The sequence below is a fragment of the Coregonus lavaretus genome, assembly GCF_964263955.1.
Source record: "Coregonus lavaretus genome assembly, chromosome: 3".
Classification (NCBI taxonomy): Eukaryota; Metazoa; Chordata; class Actinopteri; order Salmoniformes; family Salmonidae; genus Coregonus; species Coregonus lavaretus.
Window position 1 is genome coordinate 11,860,323 of NC_139990.1, and position 24,338 is coordinate 11,884,660.

The following is a 24,338-nucleotide window of genomic DNA, read 5'->3' on the forward strand; positions in this document are numbered from 1 at the left end:
CCTTTGTTTATGCAATGAGAGGGGAGAGAGCACACTGCATCCGCGACGTAACGTCATGATGTATCCGTGCAGTGGCCACACCCAGCGTGGGTACAGTGCGGATGTAAAGCGGGATGTAAAATCATAGCGGCTTTATAATAGGCAATGGGTGTGATATGAGGTAAATGTAGGCCTATGGAGCGGCTTTTTGGGGATCAATGATGTAGACAGAGATGTATGCTGTAGAACTGGTACAATTATGTTTACATGACAGAGAATGATCATGTGTGTTCTATAGAAGGTATTTCTACCTGAACACTATGTCCAATCCTGCTGATGCCTGAAGGTCTATGGAACAGTCCTAGGGTCAGCCTATTAATTTTCTAGTGAAGAGAACTGACTGATCACAGAGCAGTGATTCGAGGAAGGTTTTCTGACCAATTCCACTTGAACCCCTTGCTCCTACCCCTAGGTAACCAGATCCATTACATGTACAAAGGATTGGATAGGTAGGTCTATTATTACTAGCAATATGGAGAGAAAAAACCTATAGGGCAGATTGAGTGTTAGTAAGTCAGGGGAGACGAGTCAGTGAGAGTGTGATAAGATGCTTGACTTGTAATCTCTCCCCCCCTCTCTCTCCCTTTCTCCTAGCTCACATCAGCATATGTAAGCATGGAGTGGGGTATTACCAAGGAAATTGCAGCCAAATTCGTACCATACATTAGTAGTGGTGTGTGTGTGTGTGCGTGTGCGTGTGTGCTTGCGCATGTGTGTGTTTGACCAAAGCTGTAAACTGTAATGTGGCTGCAGGATCTACCTGTAGTGTATAGGTTTACTGCATAGAGAGAGAGACATCCCAAGGTTGCAGTGTCTCTATACGTCAGCCTTTATAATATAGGAGCACCACAGAGTCTTTATAGTAACAACATTACAGAGTCTTTATAGTAACAACATTACAGAGCCTTTATAGTAACAACATTACAGAGTCTTTATAGTAACAACATTACAGAGTCTTTATAGTAACAACATTACAGAGTCTTTATAGTAACAACATTACAGAGTCTTTATAGTAACAACATTACAGAGCCTTTATAGTAACAACATTACAGAGTCTTTATAGTAACAACATTACAGAGTCTTTATAGTAACAACATTACAGAGTCTTTATAGTAACAACATTACAGAGTCTTTATAGTAACAACATTACAGAGTCTTTATAGTAACAACATTACAGAGTCTTTATAGTAACAACATTACAGAGTCTTTATAGTAACAACATTACAGAGTCTTTATAGTAACAACATTACAGAGTCTTTATAGTAACAACATTACAGAGCCTTTATAGTAACAACATTACAGAGTCTTTATAGTAACAACATTACAGAGTCTTTATAGTAACAACATTACATAGTCTTTATAGTAACAACATTACAGAGTCTTTATAGTAACAACATTACAGAGTCTTTATAGTAACAACATTACAGAGTCTTTATAGTAACAACATTACAGAGCCTTTATAGTAACAACATTACATAGTCTTTATAGTAACAACATTACAGAGTCTTTATAGTAACAACATTACAGAGTCTTTATAGTAACAACATTACACAGTCTTTATAGTAACAACATTACAGAGTCTTTATAGTAACAACATTACAGAGCCTTTATAGTAACAACATTACATAGTCTTTATAGTAACAACATTACAGAGCCTTTATAGTAACAACATTACAGAGTCTTTATAGTAACAACATTACAGAGTCTTTATAGTAACAACATTACAGAGTCTTTATAGTAACAACATTACAGAGTCTTTATAGTAACAACATTACAGAGTCTTTATAGTAACAACATTACAGAGTCTTTATAGTAACAACATTACAGAGTCTTTATAGTAACAACATTACAGAGTCTTTATAGTAACAACATTACAGAGCCTTTATAGTAACAACATTACAGAGTCTTTATAGTAACAACATTACAGAGTCTTTATAGTAACAACATTACAGAGCCTTTATAGTAACAACATTACAGAGTCTTTATAGTAACAACATTACATAGTCTTTATAGTAACAACATTACAGAGTCTTTATAGTAACAACATTACAGAGTCTTTATAGTAACAACATTACATAGTCTTTATAGTAACAACATTACAGAGCCTTTATAGTAACAACATTACATAGTCTTTATAGTAACAACATTACAGAGTCTTTATAGTAACAACATTACAGAGTCTTTATAGTAACAACATTACATAGTCTTTATAGTAACAACATTACAGAGTCTTTATAGTAACAACATTACAGAGCCTTTATAGTAACAACATTACAGAGTCTTTATAGTAACAACATTACAGAGCCTTTATAGTAACAACATTACAGAGTCTTTATAGTAACAACATTACAGAGTCTTTATAGTAACAACATTACAGAGTCTTTATAGTAACAACATTACAGAGTCTTTATAGTAACAACATTACAGAGTCTTTATAGTAACAACATTACAGAGCCTTTATAGTAACAACATTACATAGTCTTTATAGTAACAACATTACAGAGTCTTTATAGTAACAACATTACATAGTCTTTATAGTAACAACATTACAGAGTCTTTATAGTAACAACATTACATAGTCTTTATAGTAACAACATTACAGAGTCTTTATAGTAACAACATTACAGAGTCTTTATAGTAACAACATTACAGAGTCTTTATAGTAACAACATTACAGAGCCTTTATAGTAACAACATTACAGAGCCTTTATAGTAACAACATTACAGAGTCTTTATAGTAACAACATTACAGAGCCTTTATAGTAACAACATTACAGAGTCTTTATAGTAACAACATTACAGAGTCTTTATAGTAACAACATTACAGAGTCTTTATAGTAACAACATTACAGAGTCTTTATAGTAACAACATTACAGAGTCTTTATAGTAACAACATTACAGTCTTTATAGTAACAACATTACAGTCTTTATAGTAACAACATTACATAGTCTTTATAGTAACAACATTACAGAGCCTTTATAGTAACAACATTACAGAGCCTTTATAGTAACAACATTACAGAGTCTTTATAGTAACAACATTACAGAGTCTTTATAGTAACAACATTACATAGTCCTTTATAGTAACAACATTACAGAGTCTTTATAGTAACAACATTACAGAGTCTTTATAGTAACAACATTACAGAGTCTTTATAGTAACAACATTACAGAGTCTTTATAGTAACAACATTACAGAGCCTTTATAGTAACAACATTACAGAGTCTTTATAGTAACAACAGTACAGAGTCTTTATAGTAACAACACTACAGAGTCTTTATATTAACAACATTACAGAGTCTTTATAGTAAGTAACAACATTACAGCCAGCCAGCTGCTGCATTCATAACATTAGAACAGACATCACCTGGAGGAAATAGGAACCAGTGAAATATAGATTAAATATAACATGTTTGGAATGACGTTGTCTGAAATGTACTGAGTGATTGACTTCTGTATTGATAGATTGTTAGTTAGTTGAATGATATGACTTGAGTGATGTGATGTAGTCTTTTATGAGATTGTTAGATGCTGCAAGGTGTGTGCGTGTGTGTGTGTGACTGTGTGTGGGGTGTGTGGTGTGACTGTAGCCAGCTGTTCAGATGAAACCTCTGCTCACCTCTCTGCTCTCTCCATCTGCAGTCTAAAAATAGAGTGCATTCTCCTGGCAGGCAGACATGGATATTCTAGTACATCAGGAAAGTACTAACCTGGTCCCAGATCTGTTTGTGCTGTCTTGCCAACTCCTCACGCTGGGTGACAATGACCATAGGAGTTGGCAAGACAGCACGAACAGATTCAGGGACCAGGGTATGAAAGTACAAATACAAGTAAATACTATCCAGAGTAGAAGCAGTGCCACTGCAGTAGTTGTTGTGAGTTACTATGTGCCCATGGTCTGTCCATTGCATGGTTGGCAGGAGGCCAAGTGCACTGTCAGCATGTTCTAGTGGTCTATTGATTTATAAAGTGGCTTCTGTCTGTCTCTTTCTCTTTCTCCCCAACATTTATCTCATCTCTCTTCTTCACCCTTTCACTTTATCTTGCCAACCCCCCCCCCTCTCTCCTACTCTCTCGCTCGCTCTCTCTCTCCTACTCTCTCTTCTCTCTCTCTCTCTCTCTCTCTCTCTCTCTCTCTCTCTCTCTCTCTCTCTCTCTCTCTCTCTCTCTCTTTCTCTCCTACTCTCTCTCTCCTACTCTCTCCTCTCTCTCTCTCTCTCTCTCTCTCTCTCTCTCTCTCTCTCTCTCTCTCTCTCTCTCTCTCTCTCTCTCTCTCTCCCTCTCTCTCTCATACTCTCTCTTTCTCTCACTCTCTCCCCCCCCTCTCTCTCAGCCCCCTCTCTCTCTCCCCCTCTCTCATTCTCAGGTCCAGACCTCTACACCTCTCCTTGCTCTGCAGGTACCTGGGAACCCAGATAGAACTCCAGGTCTGTAGGCCCATGGCCCTCCATTCTCTCCCCCAGTGAGAGGTGATCCACGCTGGCCTCCCCAGCCCCTGCCCTGCCCCCGGACCCAGAGCCAGAGCCAGAGCCCGGCCCGGGCAGCCTAGAGGAGGAGCAGTATGTGAGCCTGCCTGAACCACCCACCCCACCACCACCATGCAGGGACGCTGAGACCCTCACTGGTAGGTGTGTGTGCGTGTGTGTGTTTGTGTGCATCTACTAACAGAAATGAGAAAATAGTTATAGGATGTGATGTGTCTCCTGTTTCTGGCTGTGGGCCTCAGTATCCTGTTGGATGGCAGTGATTCTTTTCTCATTCATAAATAAGTGTACAGATTTGACTCCCCCCTCTCTGTAGATGTGTGTAACACTGCTGACCTGCCGGAGGTTGAGATCATCAGTCTGTTGGAGGAGCAGCTGCCGGTGTACCGGTTACGTGCCGACACCGTCTTCGGTTATGACCATGACGACTGGCTACACACACCGCTATTGTCACCAGAGGCACGCATCGACCTGACCACAGAACAGATCGAGGAGACGCTCAAATACTTCTGTAAGTGTTTGTGTGTGAGGGCGGTTATGTGTGTGAGGGCGGTTTTGTGTGTGTGTGTGTAGTGTAAGTCGTTTTTGCTGTTCTAGTGCTTGGGGAGATGGCAGACAGTTTCCACACAGTTTCTAGATCTCTGTTGCATAACCCCTGCAAGTATATTAGATCTCTGTGTGTATAATGTATAATGTATAGTGTATAGTGTATAGTGTATAGTGTATAGTGTATAGTGTATAATGTTAGTGTATAATGTATAGTGTATAATGGATAGTGTATAGTGTATAATGTATAATATATAATGTATAGTGTATAGTGTATAATGGATAGTGTATAATGTATAGTGTATAATGGATAGTGTATAGTGTATAATGTATAGTATATAATGTATAGTGTATAATGGATAGTGTATAATGTATAGTGTATAATGGATAGTGTATAGTGTATAATGTATAGTGTATAATGTATAGTGTGTAGTGTGTAGTGTGTAATGTACACTGAGTATACCAAACATTAGGAGCACCTTCCTAATATTGAGTTGCAAAAGCATTCCACGGGGATGCTGGCCCATGTTGACTCCACTGCTTCCCACAGTTGTGTCAAGTTGGCTGGATGTCCTTTGGGTGGTGGACCATTCTTGATACACACAGGAAACTGTTGAGTGTGAAAAACCCAGCAGCGTTGCAGTTCTTGACACAAACCGGTGCTCCTGGCACCTACTACCATACCCTGTTCAAAGGCACTTAAATATTTTGTCTTGCCCATTCACCCTCTCAATTGTCTCACGGCATCTTTAACCTGTCTCCTCCCCTTCATCTACACTGATTGAAGTGGATTTAACAAGTGACATCAATAAGGGATCATAGCTTTCACTTGGATTCATGGAAAGAGCAGGTGTTCTTAATATTTTGTATACTCAATGTATAGTATATAGCAGGGATGGGCAACTGGCGGGCCCTTTTATAGGCCGGCGGACCAATTAAATGTTTTTTAATAATAATATATATATATATATATATACAGTACCAGTCAAAAGTTTGGACACACCTACTCATTCAAGGGTTTTTCTTTATTTTTACTATTTTCTACATTGTAGAATAATAGTGAAGACATCAAAACTATGAAATAACACATGGAATCATGTAGTATCCAAAAAATATATTTTATATTTGAGATTCTTCAAAGTAGCCACCCTTTGCCTTGATGACAGCTTTGCACACTCTTGGCATTCTCTCAACCAGCTTCACCTGGAATGCTTTTCCAACAGTCTTGAAGGAGTTCCCACATATGCTGAGCACTTGTTGGCTGCTTTTTCTTCACTCTGCGATCCAACTCATCCCAAACCATCTCAGTTGGGTTGAGGTCGGGTGATTGTGGAGGCCAGGTCATCTGATGCAGCACTCCATCACTCTCCTTTTTGGTCAAATAGCCCTTACACAGCCTGGAGGTGTGTTTTGGGTCATTGTCCTGTTGAAAAACAAATGATTGTCCCACTAAGTGCAAACCAGATGGGATGGCGTATCGCTGCAGAATGCTGTGGTAGCCATGCTGGTTAAGTGTGCCTTGAATTCTAAATAAATCACAGACAGTGTGACCAGCAAAGCACCCCCACACCATCACACCTCCTCCTCCATGCTTCACGGTGGGAACCACACATGCAGAGATCATCTGTTCACCTACTCTGTGTCTCAGAAAGACACAGTGGTTGGTACCAAAAATCATCAGACCAAAGGACAGATTTCCACCGGTCAAAATAGTAAAAATAAAGAAAAACCCTTGAATGAATAGCTGGGTCCAAACTTTTGTCTGGTACTGTGTGTATATATATATAAATTTTTTTCGAACTCAGTCGGGGTCTCAACCTACTGTTGAGAGTTAGAATAATAGAATACACAAGGTGCAATTTTGAATTTTAGTTGTGCATCAGCAGTCACTCAATTAGCCTATGTGGGTAGGACTCTCTGGGACAGTCCTTGATTGGTTCAGATCTTATCTAGATGGCCGGAGTTACTTTGTCACCATTGGTAATCATGAATCTGATAGGGTGGCTATGACATGCAGAGTTCCATAGGGATCAGTTCTCGGACCGATTCTGTTCAATCTCAATATGCTACCTCTGGGCTAAATTTTACAGAACAACAACATTAACTACCACAGCTATGCTGATGATACTCAAATATACAGTGGGGAAAAAAAGTATTTAGTCAGCCACCAATTGTGCAAGTTCTCCCACTTAAAAAGATGAGAGAGGCCTGTAATTTTCATCATAGGTGCACGTCAACTATGACAGACAAATTGAGGAAAAAAAATCCTGAAAATCACATTGTAGGATTTTTAATGAATTTATTAGCAAATTATGGTGGAAAATAAGTATTTGGTCACCTACAAACAAGCAAGATTTCTGTCTCTCACAGACCTGTAACTTCTTCTTTAAGAGGCTCCTCTGTCCTCCACTGGTTACCTGTATTAATGGCACCTGTTTGAAATTGTTATCAGTATAAAAGACACCTGTCCACAACCTCAAACAGTCACACTCCAAACTCCACTATGGCCAAGACCAAAGAGCTGTCAAAGGACACCAGAAACAAAATTGTAGACCTGCACCAGGCTGGGAAGACTGAATCTGCAATAGGTAAGCATCTTGGTTTGAAGAAATCAACTGTGGGAGCAATTAGTAGGAAATGGAAGACATACAAGACCACTGATAATCTCCCTCGATCTGGGGCTCCACGCAAGATCTCACCCCGTGGGGTCAAAATGATCACAAGAACGGTGAGCAAAAATCCCAGAACCACACGGGGGGACCTAGTGAATGACCTGCAGAGAGCTGGGACCAAAGTAACAAAGCCTACCATCAGTAACACACTACGCCGCCAGGGACTCAAATCCTGCAGTGCTAGACGTGTCCCCCTGCTTAAGACAGTACATGTCCAGGCCCGTCTGAAGTTTGCTAGAGTGCATTTGGATGATCCAGAAGAGGATTGGGAGAATGTCATATGGTCAGATGAAACCAAAATAGAACTTTTTGGTAAAAACTCAACTCGTCGTGTTTGGAGGACAAAGAATGCTGAGTTTCATCCAAAGAACACCATACCTACTATGAAGCATGGGGGTGGAAACATCATGCTTTGGGGCTGTTTTTCTGCAAAGGGACCAGGACGACTGATCCGTGTAAAGGAAAGAATGAATGGGGCCATGTATCGTGAGATTTTGAGTGAAAACCTCCTTCCATCAGTAAGGGCATTGAAGATGAAACGTGGCTGGGTCTTTCAGCATGACAATGATCCCAAACACACCGCCCGGGCAACGAAGGAGTGGCTTCGTAAGAAGCATTTCAAGGTCCTGGAGTGGCCTAGCCAGTCTCCAGATCTCAACCCCATAGAAAATATTTGGAGGGAGTTGAAAGTCTGTGTTGCCCAGCGACAGCCCCAAAACATCACTGCTCTAGAGGAGATCTACATGGAGGAATGGGCCAAAATACCAGCAACAGTGTGTGAAAACCTTGTGAAGACTTACAGAAAACGTTTGACCTGTGTCATTGCCAACAAAGGGTATATAACAAAGTATTGAGAAACTTTTGTTATTGACCAAATACTTATTTTCCACCATCATTTGCAAATAAATTCATTAAAAATCCTTCAATGTGATTTTCTGGAATTTTTTTTCTCATTTTGTCTGTCATAGTTGACGTGTACCTATGATGAAAATTACAGGCCTCTCTCATCTTTTTAAGTGGGAGAACTTGCACAATTGGTGGCTGACTAAATACTTTTTTTCCCCACTGTATATGGCTCTCGAACCGTATGACAACAGCTCAATAGACTCTCTGTGTCACTGTATAGAGCACATAAATACCTGGATGAACCAAAATGGTCTACAATTAAACCAAGATAAAACTGAGATTATTGTGTTTGGCAACAAAAATAAAAGAACAAGTATTAGTAAAGAGCTGGATTCTCGGGTCCTTAAAACCAGCGATCAAGTGCGTAATCTTGGTGTTCTGATAGACTCAGACCTCACATTTAACAGTCATATCAAAGCGGTCACCAAAACAGCATTCTATCATCTAAAAAATATAGCCAGAATCAAAGGCTTGGTGTCCCAAAAAGATCAAGAGAAGCTCATCCATGCTTTTATTTCTAGTAGGGTTGACTACTGTAATGGCCTCTTAACAGGACTCCTGAAAAATCATGTAAAACAGCTGCAGCTCATTCAGAATGCAGCTGCTAGAATGTTAACCAGGACCAAGAGAACGGAGCACATCACTCCGGTTCTTAAATCTTAACATTGGCTTCCAGTCAGTTACAGAATTGATTTCAAAGTGGTGCTTTTAGTTAATACATCTTTGAATGGTTTAGGACCCGAGTACATGTCTGATATGTTTGAAGATTATAAACCGAGCAGGGCTCTTAGATCCATGAACACAGGTCAGCTAGTAGAGCCCAGAGCCCAAACTAAACATGGAGAAGCTGCGTTTAGCACTTATGCTGTACACAACTGGAATAAACTACCAGAAGATCTTAGATGTGCCCCAAACGTATCCATTTTTAAATCCAGGTTAAAAACACTTATCTTTTCACGTGCCTACGACTGTGCACTTAAACTTAACCACACTGTTTAGCCTTATAGCTTCCTATGTTTTTATCCCATTTTTAATTTTTAATTTTTAATCTTTAAATGTTGTTTTTTTGTATTTTTATTATTATGATGTTTTCATTATTTTTGATAAACATCTTTGTAAAGCACATTGAATTGCTTCGATGTATGAATTGTGCTATATAAATAAACTTGCTTGCTTGCTATGTCAGCTATAATTATTTAGATTGGCAAGTTAGTCTAGCGGCCAGCTATCTAAACTTGTAGTAAGCATGGTCGAATTACCGACTGGTGTGGGGCCCATTTATCATCAGTTATCATATAAAAATGCAAACATTTGCATGAATTGCATGAAATTAGTTATAAAATTGCAAAATCTGTCTGCCCCATAGCAAAATGTGTAGAATTGCAGGAAATTAACTTTAAAATGTAATCTTTTCCTCTTCACTGTTACGAGGGGGCCCGCTAAAATGTTTTGCTCGCAAGGTGGGGATATGGATGTGGGTACGCAGACCCACGAGCCACTGCGACCCCTCATGATGAGTTCCGTTTTTTTGTTGCCCCACCCCCATCAAAGTTACCCATCCCTGGTGTATAGTGTATTCCTGAAGAGAGATCAAATGGGTCTACACCATCAGGGGGAAGTCCAATCAATCGTTCCCAACCTTGTTTTGGTCGTGTGGGATGAGATGTGTGTGTGTGTTCAGAGTGTGGATGGAAGCTTAACCATGATTATATAGGTGGATGGATGCTCTGTGTCCTTGGACAGAGAGGGAATACGTGTGTTTGTGTTTACTGTATTGAGATGGCCTGTGGGCATGACTGTGGGTGTGACTGGGAAGGGAGGAGGGTCTGTCCCTGAGTTTGCAATCTCTGATTGGTTCCCTCTGTCTTCCTTCCCTCCTATCAGGATGCTATCTCAGCTACAGCTCTCACTCAGCAGTAGACTGGAGTGTGTGTGTGACTTTCTTACCTAAATACTGTCACTGTGGAAACGAGTAGAGGGAGGGAACGAGAGGAGAGAGGGATGAGGAGGATGGAGAGAATAACAGGGGATGGATGTGAGCTGGAGGACTGGTGCTATGAGGAGGGAACTGAGGGTAACACTGCTGTTTGTGTTTGTGTGTGTGTGTGTGTGTGTGTGTGTGTGTGTCTGAGTGTGTCTGTGGTTTTATTTGTATTTCAGAGAGAGATAAAGAGGGAGAGAGTTGTGTTAGGTGTAAATCTGTTTTTCAGTATGTTGTGGAGAGATTGTAAGACTCCATCATTAAGTGATTTGGTCCTGTATTGTGTAGAGAGAAGGGTGCTTCAGGCTCATATTTGACATTTGTCTGTCATTTGTTTTAGTGTAGCTTGTTTTCCACTCATAGTTGACTCTCATGCTGTGGCTCCAGAGAAGTAAAGGCTAGTAAGTGTATTAGTAAGTGTATAATTAAGCAATAAGGTCCAAGGGTGTGTGGTATATGGCCAATATACCACATCTAAGGCCTATTCTTATGCACGACACAACGCGGAGTGCCTGGATACAGCCCTTAGCCGTGGTATATTGGCCATATACCACAAACCCCCGAGGTGCCTTATTGCTATTAGAAACTGGTTACCAACATAATGAGAACAGTAAAAATAAATGTTTTGTCATACCCGTGGTATACGGTCTGATATACCACGGCTGTAAGCCAATCAGCATTCAGGGCTCGAACCACCCAGTTTATAATAATGTTTAATAATGTGTTATAATAGGTTTAAAGAGCAACTGATGGAGCTGTGTGATGTTGAGCTGGTTCAGTGTGATATGTCTGCCCTCAGGCTCACAAACACGCTTCCCAGGGTCTCGATTCATGTTTGTTTTTGTTTTGGTATTGGTTTATTGACAGAACATCAGGTTTTAGGAAGTGTCTGTCTATTGGGTGTTGTGGAAGCTAAATAAGTATTGTATTTTATGGATGCTCTAGCTCTCTTTAACTGTAATTTAGTTGGAAGTTTATTGAAAGCTGGTTGATTAAGAAGAGGCTATGTTATGTTTTAGTGGTTTTCTAGGTCATTACTAATTAAACTGTGCAGTATTGATTATTAGAGTTCTGATCAATATCAGCTTCTTGCCTATTGAGCGCATCAGCTGTGTGCGACATGGAAAAAAGTCCCCTTATCTGAACCCTCAGTGTGTTCCAGGTAAATCATTCCCCGGTAGTGATGCACGGGTTGACTCATAACCCGGAGTCCCCGCGGTTATATCTGCGGGACGGGCAGGTTTAGGGTCATGAAATATTGTGTGGCTGAAGAGCAGGTGGGTGGCGGACGGTTGATAAAGAGAAAACAATGCCTTAAATCCATAAATGTATCATTCTTGTGCAATAGTATATCTATAGGCTACACATTGAGTTTTTTCCCCCCATTATTTTAGTGCATTAGTGCATAAGCCTAAGCTTACATGTGCCAAATAGCCTACATGGCAATCAGCAAAATGCTTTTGGGAATGGGCAGAAAAAGTTAACGTCGATCCATGGAGGCAAAAAGGACAATGTGTCTGTGGTGTTAAGTTTAATTCAATAAGAGAAAAGCTGCAAAATGGAGAGTTGAAAATAAAGAGAAGGGAGGGACAGAGAAGTCATGTTTGGGAAAGATTTGGTGAAGTTGTAAAAGAGGATGATAGCAGTGCCGGCTATGTTATGTGTGATGATTGTGAGGCGCTATACAAATTTGACAGTCACAAGACATGGACTTCAAATAGACCTATGGCACATCAAGGGAACTGTAGCCTACTGTTCAGATGGGTTAAATGATAACTGAAATCTGGACACTGGCTGTAGGTCTATAACCTCTCACATAGCCTAAATATTAACTCCTGCAGAATTAAGCATTTCTTTCAGTAAAATGATACACCAAATATATGCAACATTTAGACTAGGGAACATGAGTGGAGAAATATGATTTATTTCAGCATCTTGAGAGAATGCGAAAGCAATTAGATACCATCTGTAGACGTGCTATCTTTATCAGCATCATAAAAGCTGATACTATTTTTCAACCACATAAAATATGCATCCAAGCCAAAGTGAAATCTTATCAGAAGCATGTTGGGTCGTTTTCACAGCTTTCTATTTCATTACAACCGGTCAAACTGATGTCATTTCGAAATTTTGCACATTGTTTTTTTAGAGTTATTGCATTTTTCTCCCAGGTCCCTAAAGGTCTTTGTCCGCGAAAGAAGCAGAGATGACAGAGAACACTTTACCGATGGCAACTAGATTAAAGCATTCATTCTATTGATTTATGACATTGTTCTGGTGAGCAAGGGTTTATTTGGTCTCCTAGGGCAACATATAAGGACAAATGAGAATCTGCATGTATCTAATTAATGACTATCAAATAGCCTACCAAAATGTTGGAAATTATAAGCGGAAACATACATGTACAGTGCCTTCAGAAAGTATTCATAACCCTTGACCTTTTCCAAATGTTGTTGTGTTACAGCCTGAAATCAAAATGGATTACATTATAGTTTTTTTCTCACCCATCTACACACAATACCCCATAATGACAAAGTGAAAACATGTTTTTAGAAATGTTAACACCCCTGAGTCAATACATGTTAGAATCACCTTGGGCAGTGATTACAGCTGTGAGTCTTTCTGGGTAAGTCTCTTAAGAACTTTCCACACCTGGATTGTGCAACATTTGCCCATGATTATTTTCTACATTCTTCAAGCTCTGTCAAATTGGTTGTTGATCATTGCTAGACAACCATTTTCAGGTCTTGCCATATTTGGTATTTGGTATTTTATTAGGATCCCCATTAGCTGTTGCAAAAGCAGCAGCTAATCTTCCTCGGGTCCACACAAAACATGAAACAATACATAATACAGAACATTAATAGACAAGAACAGCTCAAGGACAGAACTACATAAAAAAATTTTAAAGGCACACGTAGCCTACATATCAATACATACACACAAACTATCTAGGTCAAATAGGGGAGAGGCGTTGTGCCGTGAGGTGTTGCTTTATCTGTTTTTTGAAACCAGGTTTGCTGTTTATTTGAGCAATATGAGATGGAACGGAGTTCCATGCAATAATGGCTCTATATAATACTGTACGCTTTCTTGAATTTGTTCTGGATTTGGGGACTGTGAAAAGACCCCTGGTGGCATGTCTGGTGGGGTAAGTGTGTGTGTCAGAGCTGTGTGTAAGTTGACTATGCAAACAACTTGGGATTTTCAACACGTTTCTTATAAAAAGAAGAAGTGATGCAGTCAGTCTCTCCTCAACTCTTAGCCAAGAGAGACTGGCATGCATAGTATTTATATCAGCCCTCTGACTACAATGAAGAGCAATATGTGCCACTGTTTTGGGCCAGCTGCAGCTTAACTAGGTCTTTCCTTGCAGCACGTCTTGTAAGGAAGATTTTCAAGTAGATTTTCAAGTACATTTAAGTCAAAACTGTAACATTCACTGTCTTCTTGATAAGCAACTCCAGTGAAGATTTGGCCTTGTGTTTTAGGTTATTGTCCTGCTGAAAGGTGAATTCATCTCCCAGTGTCTGGTGGAAAGCAGGCTGAACCAGGTTTTCATGGAGGATTTTGCCTGTCCTTAGCTCCATTTAATTTATTTTTTAGCCTGAAAAACTCCCCAGTCCTTAACGATTACAAGCATACCCATAACATGATAGAGCCACCACTATGCTTGAAAATATGGAGAGTGGTACTCAGTAATGTGTTGTATTGGATTTGCCCCAAACATAACACTTTGTATTCAGGACAGAAAGTTAATTGCTTTGCCACATTTTTAGCAGTATTACTTTAGTGCCTTGTTGCAAACAGGATGCATGTTCTGGAATATTTTTTATTCTGTACAATCAATCAATCAATCAATTTTATTTTATATAGCCCTTCTTACATCAGCTAATATCTCGAAGTGCTGTACAGAAACCCAGCCTAAAACCCCAAACAGCTAGTAATGCAGGTGTAGAAGCACGGTGGCTAGGAAAAACTCCCTAGAGGCTTCCTTCTTTTCACTCTGTCAATTAGGTTAGTATTGTGGAGTAACTACAATGTTGTTGATCCATCCTCAGTTTTCTCCTATCACAGCCATTAAACTCTGTAACTGTTTTAAAGTAACCACTTGCCTCATGGTGAAATCCCTGAGCGGTTTCCTTCTTCTCTGGCAACTGAGTTAGGAAGGATGCTTGTATCTTCTTTGTAGTGACTGGGTGTATTGATACACAAAATGTAATTAATAACTTCACCATGCTCAAAATGATATTCAATGTCTGTTTCTTTTACCAATAGGTGCCCTTGTTTGCGAGGCATTGGAAAACCTCCCCTGGTCTTTGTGGTTGAATCTGTGTTTGAAATTCACTGCTCGACTGAGGGACCTTACAGATAATTGCATGTGTGGGGTACAGAGATGAGGTAGTCATTAAAAAATTATGTTAAACACTATTATTGCACACTGAGTAAGTCCATGCAACTTAATATGTAACTTGTTAAGCAAATCTTTATTCCTGAACTTATTTAGGCTTGCCATAACAAAGAGGTTGAATACTTATTGACTGAAGACATTTCAGCTTTTAATTTTTTATAAATTTGTAAACGTTTCTATAAACATAATTCCACTTTGACATTATGGGGTATTGTGTGTAGACCAGTGACAAAAAATCTAAATGTAATCCATTTTAAATTCAGGCTGTAACACAACAAAAAGAGGAAAAAGTCAAGGGGTGTGAATACTTTCTGAAGGCAATGTATCTCAATTAGGCAAACAACTGACTGTAGCCTACAGCGCATTTTCTATATTAGCGGGTTAGTGTCGGGTGCGGGCCTCAGATTTTCACTTTATCACATAAAGTCGCTGATAGTCGGGCGGTTGCGGATGGGTTATTAGCAATTGCGGGCGGGTTTAGCAAGTCAATTAGTGTAATTTAGGGTTTGGGTTAGGGGTATGGTTAAGGCTTAGGTTGAGGTTATGGCTAATGGTTAAAATCAGATTTTAATGTGTTTCTTACACTTCTCTATAAACAGTGTGCGTCTTCTAACTCCTCTCTCCATCCATAGTGCTATGTGCAGACAGAGTGGGCCAGATGACGAAGACCTACAATGACATCGATGCTGTCACACGTCTGCTGGAGGAGAAAGAGAGGGACCTGGAGTTGGCTGCTCGGATCGGCCAATCACTGCTCAAGAAGAACAGAACGCTCACAGAGAAGAATGACTACCTGGAGGTACAAGTGGGACACATCACAGAGGAGGTGAGAGAGACATTGGGTCATAGAGGAGCACACATGTGCATGTACACACACCTGCATTTCTAAGAACTGAGTTACAAGGGCAGTAGTTCCTCACGCATAAACCCAGCTCCCTGTTTTTGCCAATGTTGCAAAGTTAGGTGTCAATGGTCAATTTTTAAAAATACATTTTGAGTATATGAAAGAGTAAACATATTTTTTTTAGTAGTATAAACATGACTTTTTAAAGAACCATTGTTATAGATATTTAGTTCTTGATATGATTAAACAACACTGAATGCTAGTGCTGCATCACCAGCTCAGTGTTCTGTGTGTTCTCAGGTGGCCCAGCTGCATCATGAGTTGAACCTGAAGGATGAGCTGCTGCAGTTCTACACCAATGCATCAGAGGAGAGTGAAGAGGAGTCTACTACTGGTTCACCCACGTTAGTATTGTCTGTGTGTTTACTATTCCTGACTGTCTTTCTATCTCTGTCTCACTCTCTCTCTCTCCCTCTCTCTCTCTCTCTCCCTCCCTCTCTCTCTCTCTCTCTCTCTCTCTCTCTCTCTCTCTCTCTCTCTCTCTCTCTCTCTCTCTCTTTTGCTTTCTCTCTCCCCTCTCTCTCTCTCTCTCTCTCTCTCTCTAGGGGTAAGCGGAGTAAGCTGCTGGGTGTATCAGGGTTTGGAGCTGACTCTATGCAGAGGAAACTCAGAGAGCTGGAGGAAGAGAACCTATCCCTCCGCTCAGAGGCCTGTAATCTGAAGACTGAGACTGAGATCTACGAGGAGAAGGAACAACAGCTTGTCAACGACTGTGTTAAAGAACTCAGTGAGTGGAGGAGTATTATACTCTTTCTTTCTTCTCTCTCTCTCTCTCTTGCTCGCTTTCTCTCTCTCTCTCTCTCTCTCTCTCTCTCTCTTGCTCTCTCTCTCTCTCCCTCTCTCTCTCTATGTGCTTCCTTTCTCTGTACTCTCCTCTTTTGTCCATTCACTTATTTTGTTCATCCTCTCTCTCTCTCTCTCTATGCTCTCCACCTTTTCTATCAATTAAAATATACTTCACTGGCATTTAATGCCTCTATTGGCATGAATGTAAATGTATGTTGCCAGAGCAACTAATGAATTCCCCCTCTCCCCCCTCCTGTCTCCAGGACAGTCCAGTCTGCAGATCAACACCATAGCGGAGGAGTTGGCTCGGAAGACAGAGGACGCCATGCGACAGCAGGAGGAGATCACACACCTGCTCTCTCAGATAGTTGACCTACAGAAGAAAGCCAAGTCGGTGAGAGACGCACACTCATGCTTTACCCTCAGTACTATAGGGCACGCATTGTGGTATATATGCTCAGTACAATACTCTCTTTGTGTGTGTTTCTTTAGTACGCAGTGGAGAATGAGGAGCTCTCTCAGCACCTAGGGGCAGCTAAAGATGCCCAGAGACAACTCACAGTCGAGGTTAGACTCACACCCTATCCCTTTGCCATCCTACACCTCATGTATACTTTACCAATGAGAAACAGTCATCAAGCCTGCTCTCTTTTCTTTCTTCTTGCTCTAGCTAACAGATTTGGATGGTAAGTATTCAGAGTGTATAGAGATGCTCCATGAGGCTCAGGAAGAGCTGAAGTACTTGAGGAACAGAAACTATCCTGCTGGAACACCACGCAGATTCCATCCTCTGGGTCTCTACCCTATGGTATGTGTGTGGTAGGGGTTATCAGAACATACACTCTCAAAAGAGTGATCTCCTTTTGAGAGTGTAGGTGCATATCATAGAGCTGATGGTGTGTGTGTCTGTGCTGTGTGTGTGTGTGTACGGCAGGACTCCCTGGCAGCAGAGATAGAGGGGACGATGAGGAAGGAGATGAGTCTGGATGACCCTGAGTGCGAGGAACAGAAGTACACACGCTTCTATTAGTTTATAACACTCTTCTAATCTTTATAAATACTGTCTAGTAACATAAACTCACCTATACTCATAATATATATTCATAGCTATCATACTTGCCTACACTCATGCCTATTTAATTTTGTGTGTGTGAGCAGGGTGCACCACAAGCGTGTGTTTGAGACAGTGAAGAACATCAACCAGACGGTCCGACAGCGTTCTCCAATCCTGTCCAACGCCAACATCCCGGGATCCAATCAGGCGTCGTCTCTTAGCGCCGCTCACTCCAGTGGCAGGACCACGCCCATGGCTGGTAGCATTGGCTGTGATGTCAGAGGTGACGGCGTTGCCCTTGACAACCGACAACAGAGCATGCTCATGGAGTCAGCAGCAGCCAATCAGGACAGGTGAGTCGTACATACCTGAACCTGGGATTGTTCCAGCCTGTCTCTGACGCAGTATAGATGTACAGTTGACCAGATCTCGCCTGCAGGAACCATATTGAATGAAATTAAAGCAATCTTTTCATATTTACCAGGTGATTTTTTCCCCCTTTTTCTATTTCTGTGCATCAGTCTAATAATGTTAAAATATCTCTGTTTGGGCATTAGTGTGGACGCCCGTGCTAAGAAAGCAGCTGGTGTTGAGGACCTGAAGCTGGCGTTACGTCGCCTGTCCCTGCGCCGCCAGAACAACCTGAGCGAGAGACGCTTCTTCGAGGAGGAGAGAGGGAGGAGGAGAGGTGGAGGAGGAGTTGTGCAGGACGGGGGCGGGGGGCAGGGGGGTGGGATGACCCCCTCAGATAGCATAATGTCTCTGGGGTCGTTACACCTGTGGGCCTCCCGACCATACCTCCCCGACAAACTACAGATCGTTAAACCCCTGGAAGGTGAGGGAGAGAAGGAGAGGGGGATGAGGGGAGAGGAGGAGAGAGGGATGGGGTGGGGGAGGGAAGAGAGGGAGGGGCTGGTCAAGCTGTGGGAGAGAGGTAGTGAGTGGCAGGGAGAGGTGGAAGGAGGGAGCGAGGTAGAGAGAGAAAGAGAGGGAGAGGGAAGGAATGGGGAAAAGACTGGAGGAGAGAGGGAGAGAGGGAGAAGAAGTTGGAGCAGGAAGAGGGTGTTAGATAGAGAGAGGGAGCGAGGGAGGAGATGGGCTAGAGAGGTAGAACAGGGGAGAGAGACAGAGGGAGGGATGGGAAGAGGAGAGCGTCCTGTATCTTTAATGTTGTTTAACTCGTTCTGGTCTCTGATGCATCACCATCGTAAGTCAGGCCTCTCCACCTCACAATCCTACTATAGAGACCCTCAGCCTAGAGGCTGGCTGGGGATAAAATAGAAGTTTAATCATGAGCAGTGTGGGGTTTTGTTGTGCTTCTGCTGCCATCTGCTGGTGAGGGGAGAAACATACAACATGATCACATTTTGATGTAATGTTTTAGTCAACTTTACCACCCCATAAATATGTTAGATATCTGAGTCTTAACTCTTTATTTTCTCATTAGTTCACCATTCCATTTGTTTTGGTGTATTCATTTTTTCCTATGCTACTTTCCTTCTTCTTATAATACTTTCATTTCTGTCATCTCTCATTTGCTAATTTTAATGAAATCCTTTGTTCATTTTTAGCTTCTGTTTAACTCTCCTTTACTCTGCATCTTCAATAAAAATCTGACCTCATTCTCTTCTTTTGCCTTCTTCATTTCACTATTCTTTCACTTCTGTTGCCTGTATTTAGCTGTGTGTTTCCTCTCCTCTATAATAAGGTCTGTTCATTTACTCTGCAGTCTCATCTTTCTCTCCAGCCTCCCTAGCTTTGTGTTGGCTTTTACTGTTATGTCTTTAACCATAGTCTAGAGTTGAGATGTTTTCATGCAGTACTATAAAATACACCGTCTTTCTTCACTTCTCTCAAATGTTTAACCACATATAGCAAATTGTGAGTTTGTGTCTGTGATTGTGTCTGTGTAATATTTTTCTCTCACCCTCTGCATTTCCCTCTTGGTCCTGTCCTCTCCAGGCTCTGTGACCCTGCACCACTGGCAGCAGTTGGCTCAGCCCCACTTAGGAGTGATCCTGGATGCTAGACCTGGGGTTGTACCTAAAGGCTTCAGGCCTCTGGAACTAGAGCTGGAACAGGTAAGTGTGTGTGTGTTTCCCATGGGTGTGTGTGTATATGGAGTAACCTGTGTGTTTGTGTGTGCGTTTGGGTGTTGCAGGTGTATCCATGGGGTGGTTTCGAGGAGGATGAACCAGGAGAGCAGTACTTCCAGAGTCTCCCCACCTCCTCAGCCTCCGCCTCCCCCGCCCTCCCCCCTCAGCCTCACCCTCCTCACCCCTCTACCCCCCTCAGCCACCTCGCCTCCCCCTCAACCCCCTCTCCCTCCCCTCACCTAAGCAACACTGATCCTGCAGGTATGTTTCTATATGCACATACAGATACTATGATAGATGCTAATAGAACACGTTAGATACTAAGAATAATTTACCCTTTATATTCAAAGCGATAGAAAGAGAGAGAGAGAGCGATTCAAAAGACAGAGAGAGTGCGATAGAAATAAAGAAACAGAAAGAGAAAGTGGTTTAGTGGTTACCTGAGTGGTTCAGTGGTTCAGTCATATACACACTGGTTCAGTGGTTCACTGAGTGGTTCAGTGGTTCACGGCTACTTTTCCAGCCAGGAAAGGTAGAGGAGAACAGATAGACTATTGTGTTTGTGTCTTTGTGTTTTCAGCGGTGTACTACCCAGGTAAATGCATGGCCCATACCAGCTCTACCTACACCTTTACTACCTGTCGTATCCTACATCCAACTGACGAGCTGACCCGCGTCACACCTAGGTAGGGAGACACACCATACACCTACAGTGCATTCAGAAAGTATTCAGACCCCTTTACTTTTTCCACATTTTGTTAAGTTACAGCCTTATTCTAAAATTGATTAAATAGTTTTTTTCCCTCACCAATCTACGCACAATACCCCATAATGACAAATTGAAAGCAGGTTTTTAGACATTTTAGCAAATGTATTTTTTAAAAACCCCGGAAATATCACATTTACATAAGTATTCAGTCTGTTTACTCAGTACTTTGTTGATCACCTTTGGCAGCGATTACAGCATTGAGTCTTCTTGGGTATGACGCTACAAGCTTGGCACACCTGTATTTGGGGAGTTCTCCCATTCTTCTCTGCAGATCCTCTCAAGCTCTGTCAGGTTGGATGGGGAGTGTCGCTGCACAGCTATTTTCACGTCTTTCCAGAGATGTTTGATCGGGTTCAAGTCCGGGCTCTGGCTGGGTCACTAAAGGACATTCAGAGACTTGTCCCGAAACCACTCCTGCGTTGTCTTGGCTGTGTGCTTAGGGTCGTTGTCCTGTTGGAAGGTGAACCTTCGCCCCATTCTGAGGTCCTGAGCACTCTGGAGCAGGTTATCATCAAGGATCTCTCTGTACTTTGCTCCGTTCATCTTTCTCTCGATCTTGACTAGTCTCCCAGTCTCTGCCGCTGAAAAACATCCCCACAGCACGATGCCGCCACCACCATGCTTCACCGTAGGGATGGTGCCAGGTTTCCTCCAGACGTGACGCTTGGCATTCAGGCCAAAGAGTTCAGTCTTGGTTTCGTCAGACCAGAGAATCTTGTTTCTCATGGTCTGAGAGTCCTTTAGGTGTCTTTTGGCAAACTCCAAGCGGGCTGTCATGTGCCTTTTACTGAGGAGTGCCTTCCGTCTGGCCACTCTACCGTAAAGGCCTGATTGGTAGAGTGCTGCAGAGATGGTTGTCCTTCTGCAAGGTTATCCCATCTCCACAGAGGAACTCTGGAGCTCTGTCAGAGTGACACCTCCCTGACCAAAGCCCTTCTCCCCCGATTGCTCAGTTTGGCCGGGCGGCCAGGCGGCCAGCTCTAAGAAGAGTGTTGGTGGTTCCAAACTTCTTCCATTTAAGAATGATGGAGGCACTGTGTTCTTGGGGACCTTCAATGCTGCAGAATGTTTTTGGTACCCTTCCCCAGATCTGTGCCTCGACACAATCCTGTCTCTGAGCTCTACGGACAGTTCCTTCGACCTCATGGCTTGGTTTTGCTCTGACATGCACTGTCAACTGTGGGACCTTATAGAGACAGTTGTGTGCCTTTCCAAATCATGTCCAACCAATTGAATTTACCACAGGTGGACTCCAATCAAGTTGTAGAAACATCTCAAGGATGATCAATGGAAACAGGATGCACCTGAGCTCAATTCCGAGTCTCATAGCAAACGGTCTGAATACTTAAGTAAATGTGATATTTCTGTGTTTTTTTTAAACGCATTTGCACAAATTTCTAAAAACCTGTTTTCACTTTGTCATTATGGGGTAATTTTAATCCATTTTAGAATAAGGCTGTAACGTAACAAAATGTGGAAAAAGTGAAGAGGTCTGAATACTTTCCAAATGCACTATCTCTCCTTCTTCTCTACCTCTACCTTCACCATAACTCTGTTCCCATTCTCCCTCTTCTCTCTGAAGTGTACACTTGGTCACTGTGGCCACATGTTATCTAATAGATCACAATTGTTGCAGTGTGCAGTCTCCATGTTCTCCGTTTTTTCTCTTTTTCAAATGGTGTTGGTCTCCCTTCCCCCTCTCCAGTGTTAACCCCGGCGTGTCCTCGTCATCCTGTGTGATGACATCATCTATCCTGGCCACTCCCGCTGCCACGCCCTGTCACACACCCCGAAGGATGAGTCTACTACGACCCTCTGAGTCTTCTACCAACCTCAGGTACACACACACACACACACACACACACACACACACACACACACACACACACACATACACACACACACACTCAACTTGATAGATTAACTCTAGCTACTACGTCTCATTCCCAGGACTTTGTGTGTCTGTGTGTGTGTGTGTGTGTGTGTGCGCCTTCCCGTGTGTATATGATTTCCTCTTCTTCAGGGAAGCCACACGTACCACCAGTACCTCTCTGGGATTAGTGCGCCTTCTGCAGGAGAGAGGCATCTCTGCAGCCATGTACCACCACCAGACCCAGGGCTGGGACAGAGCTGGCGGGCCCGGGGTGGGGAGAGGAGGGGTGCTGTTCAGTACCTCTATTACCCCTAACCTCAACCCAGCTCCCCACCCCGACACCCTCCGCCCCTCCACTCCCCCCAACTCCCCCACAGGACACGACCCCCCATCTTCGGGCACCAACACCCCTGCGGGGTTCGACTTCAAGTCTCCCTCCTATGAAAACTTCCTTGCCTCCAAGCCGGCGCGGTCCATTCTGAAGGAGGTGGCGGGGGGGATGGGGAGCAGCCGGAGCAGGAGGCAGCAGAGGGGGAGAGACTGTGAGAGCCAGACAGATGTTAGCGTCACGGTTCATAACCTCAACCTGGTGGACAAGGTGAGGCGCCTGGGTGTGGCTGGGTGTCCTCCAGGACCAGGGGGTGTACCCGGGGGACCAAGCCCCCTCTTGGGGCCTCTGGGTGGGCTACGGAGGCCCGGGTCGCCCTTTGGACCAGAGGGGATGAGGAGGAACAGGAGCTATCCAGCTATGGTAGGGGCCAGTATGGCGATGAAGGGCCCGGGGCCCCAGGAGGACTCAGAACTACTGCTGCCTCCTAACAGAATGCCTAAACAGAAGAGCCTCAAGTAGAATCTGGGACCTCTGGCCACTAACCCCTGACCCCTAATACTAACCTTAACCCTAACCAACTAGTTTCCCCAGGAGACTCAACTTCTTACTTACATCTACTGTCCTGTTAGACCTCTGGTACTATAGCTAGTTTTTCAAAATCATACAAACTACTGGGACTCCTCGTCTAGCTACTGACAAATGACAACCAGTCACCTTTCTCAGATACTGACAACTAGTTAGTCTTCTGCTTTTATCCAATGCTTATCCTTCCAGCTCCAAAACCAAATGGCCACCCTGCTGTCTGCTACCGTTTAATCAGCTACCAAACTAGGACTAACACAAATAAACAATGGTCTTCCATATTGGCTAAAACTTCTCCTCTCTAGCCCTGGAACACAGCTACTTCTCCCTGCTGTAGTCAATTAAATTACGTTGAACCAATGTGGAATAGACGTTAAATTGACGTCTGTGCCCAGTGGGGGGTAACCTCCTCACATGTACACTAAGCGTATGTAGTTCAAATCAAATCAAATTGTATTTGTGTGGACTAACAGTGAAATGCGTCCGGGCCCTTCCCAACAATGCAGAGAGAAAAAAAGAGAAAAAAATAATAATAATAAGATGAGGAATAAATACACAATGAGTAATGATAACTTGGCTACAGTGGCTTGCGAAAGTATTCACCCCCCTTGGCATTTTTCCTATTTTGTTGCCTTACAACCTGGAATTTAAATGGATTTTTGGGGGGTTTGTATCATTTGATTTACACAACATGCCTACCACTTTGAAGATGCAACATCTTTTTTTTATTGTGAAACAAACAAGAAAACTTGAGCGTGCATAACTATTCACCCCCCCCCCCCCCCCCCCCCCCCCCCACCCCAAAGTCAATACTTTGTAGAGCCAACTTTTGCAGCAATTACAGCTGCAAGTCTCTTGGGGTATGTCTCTATAAGCTTGGCACATCTAGCCACTGATATTTT

The 24,338-nt window shown here is 42.4% G+C and overlaps 1 protein-coding gene across 1 annotated transcript; it reads left to right on the plus strand.

Moving 5' to 3' along the window:
• Positions 1-4,535: 4,535 nt before the first annotated feature.
• On the plus strand, positions 4,536-23,976 carry trak1b (trafficking protein, kinesin binding 1b). The gene is made up of 16 exons (XM_084155685.1): positions 4,536-4,665; positions 4,842-5,036; positions 15,674-15,867; positions 16,186-16,289; positions 16,491-16,672; positions 16,995-17,125; positions 17,224-17,298; positions 17,402-17,539; positions 17,666-17,742; positions 17,890-18,138; positions 18,343-18,620; positions 19,748-19,866; positions 19,947-20,142; positions 20,462-20,567; positions 22,356-22,487; positions 22,674-23,976. Exons 3-16 carry the CDS (start codon positions 15,700-15,702, stop codon positions 23,371-23,373), a joined length of 2,655 nt encoding a protein of 884 aa, XP_084011811.1. The 5' UTR covers positions 4,536-4,665; positions 4,842-5,036; positions 15,674-15,699; the 3' UTR covers positions 23,374-23,976.
• Positions 23,977-24,338: the final 362 nt, after the last annotated feature.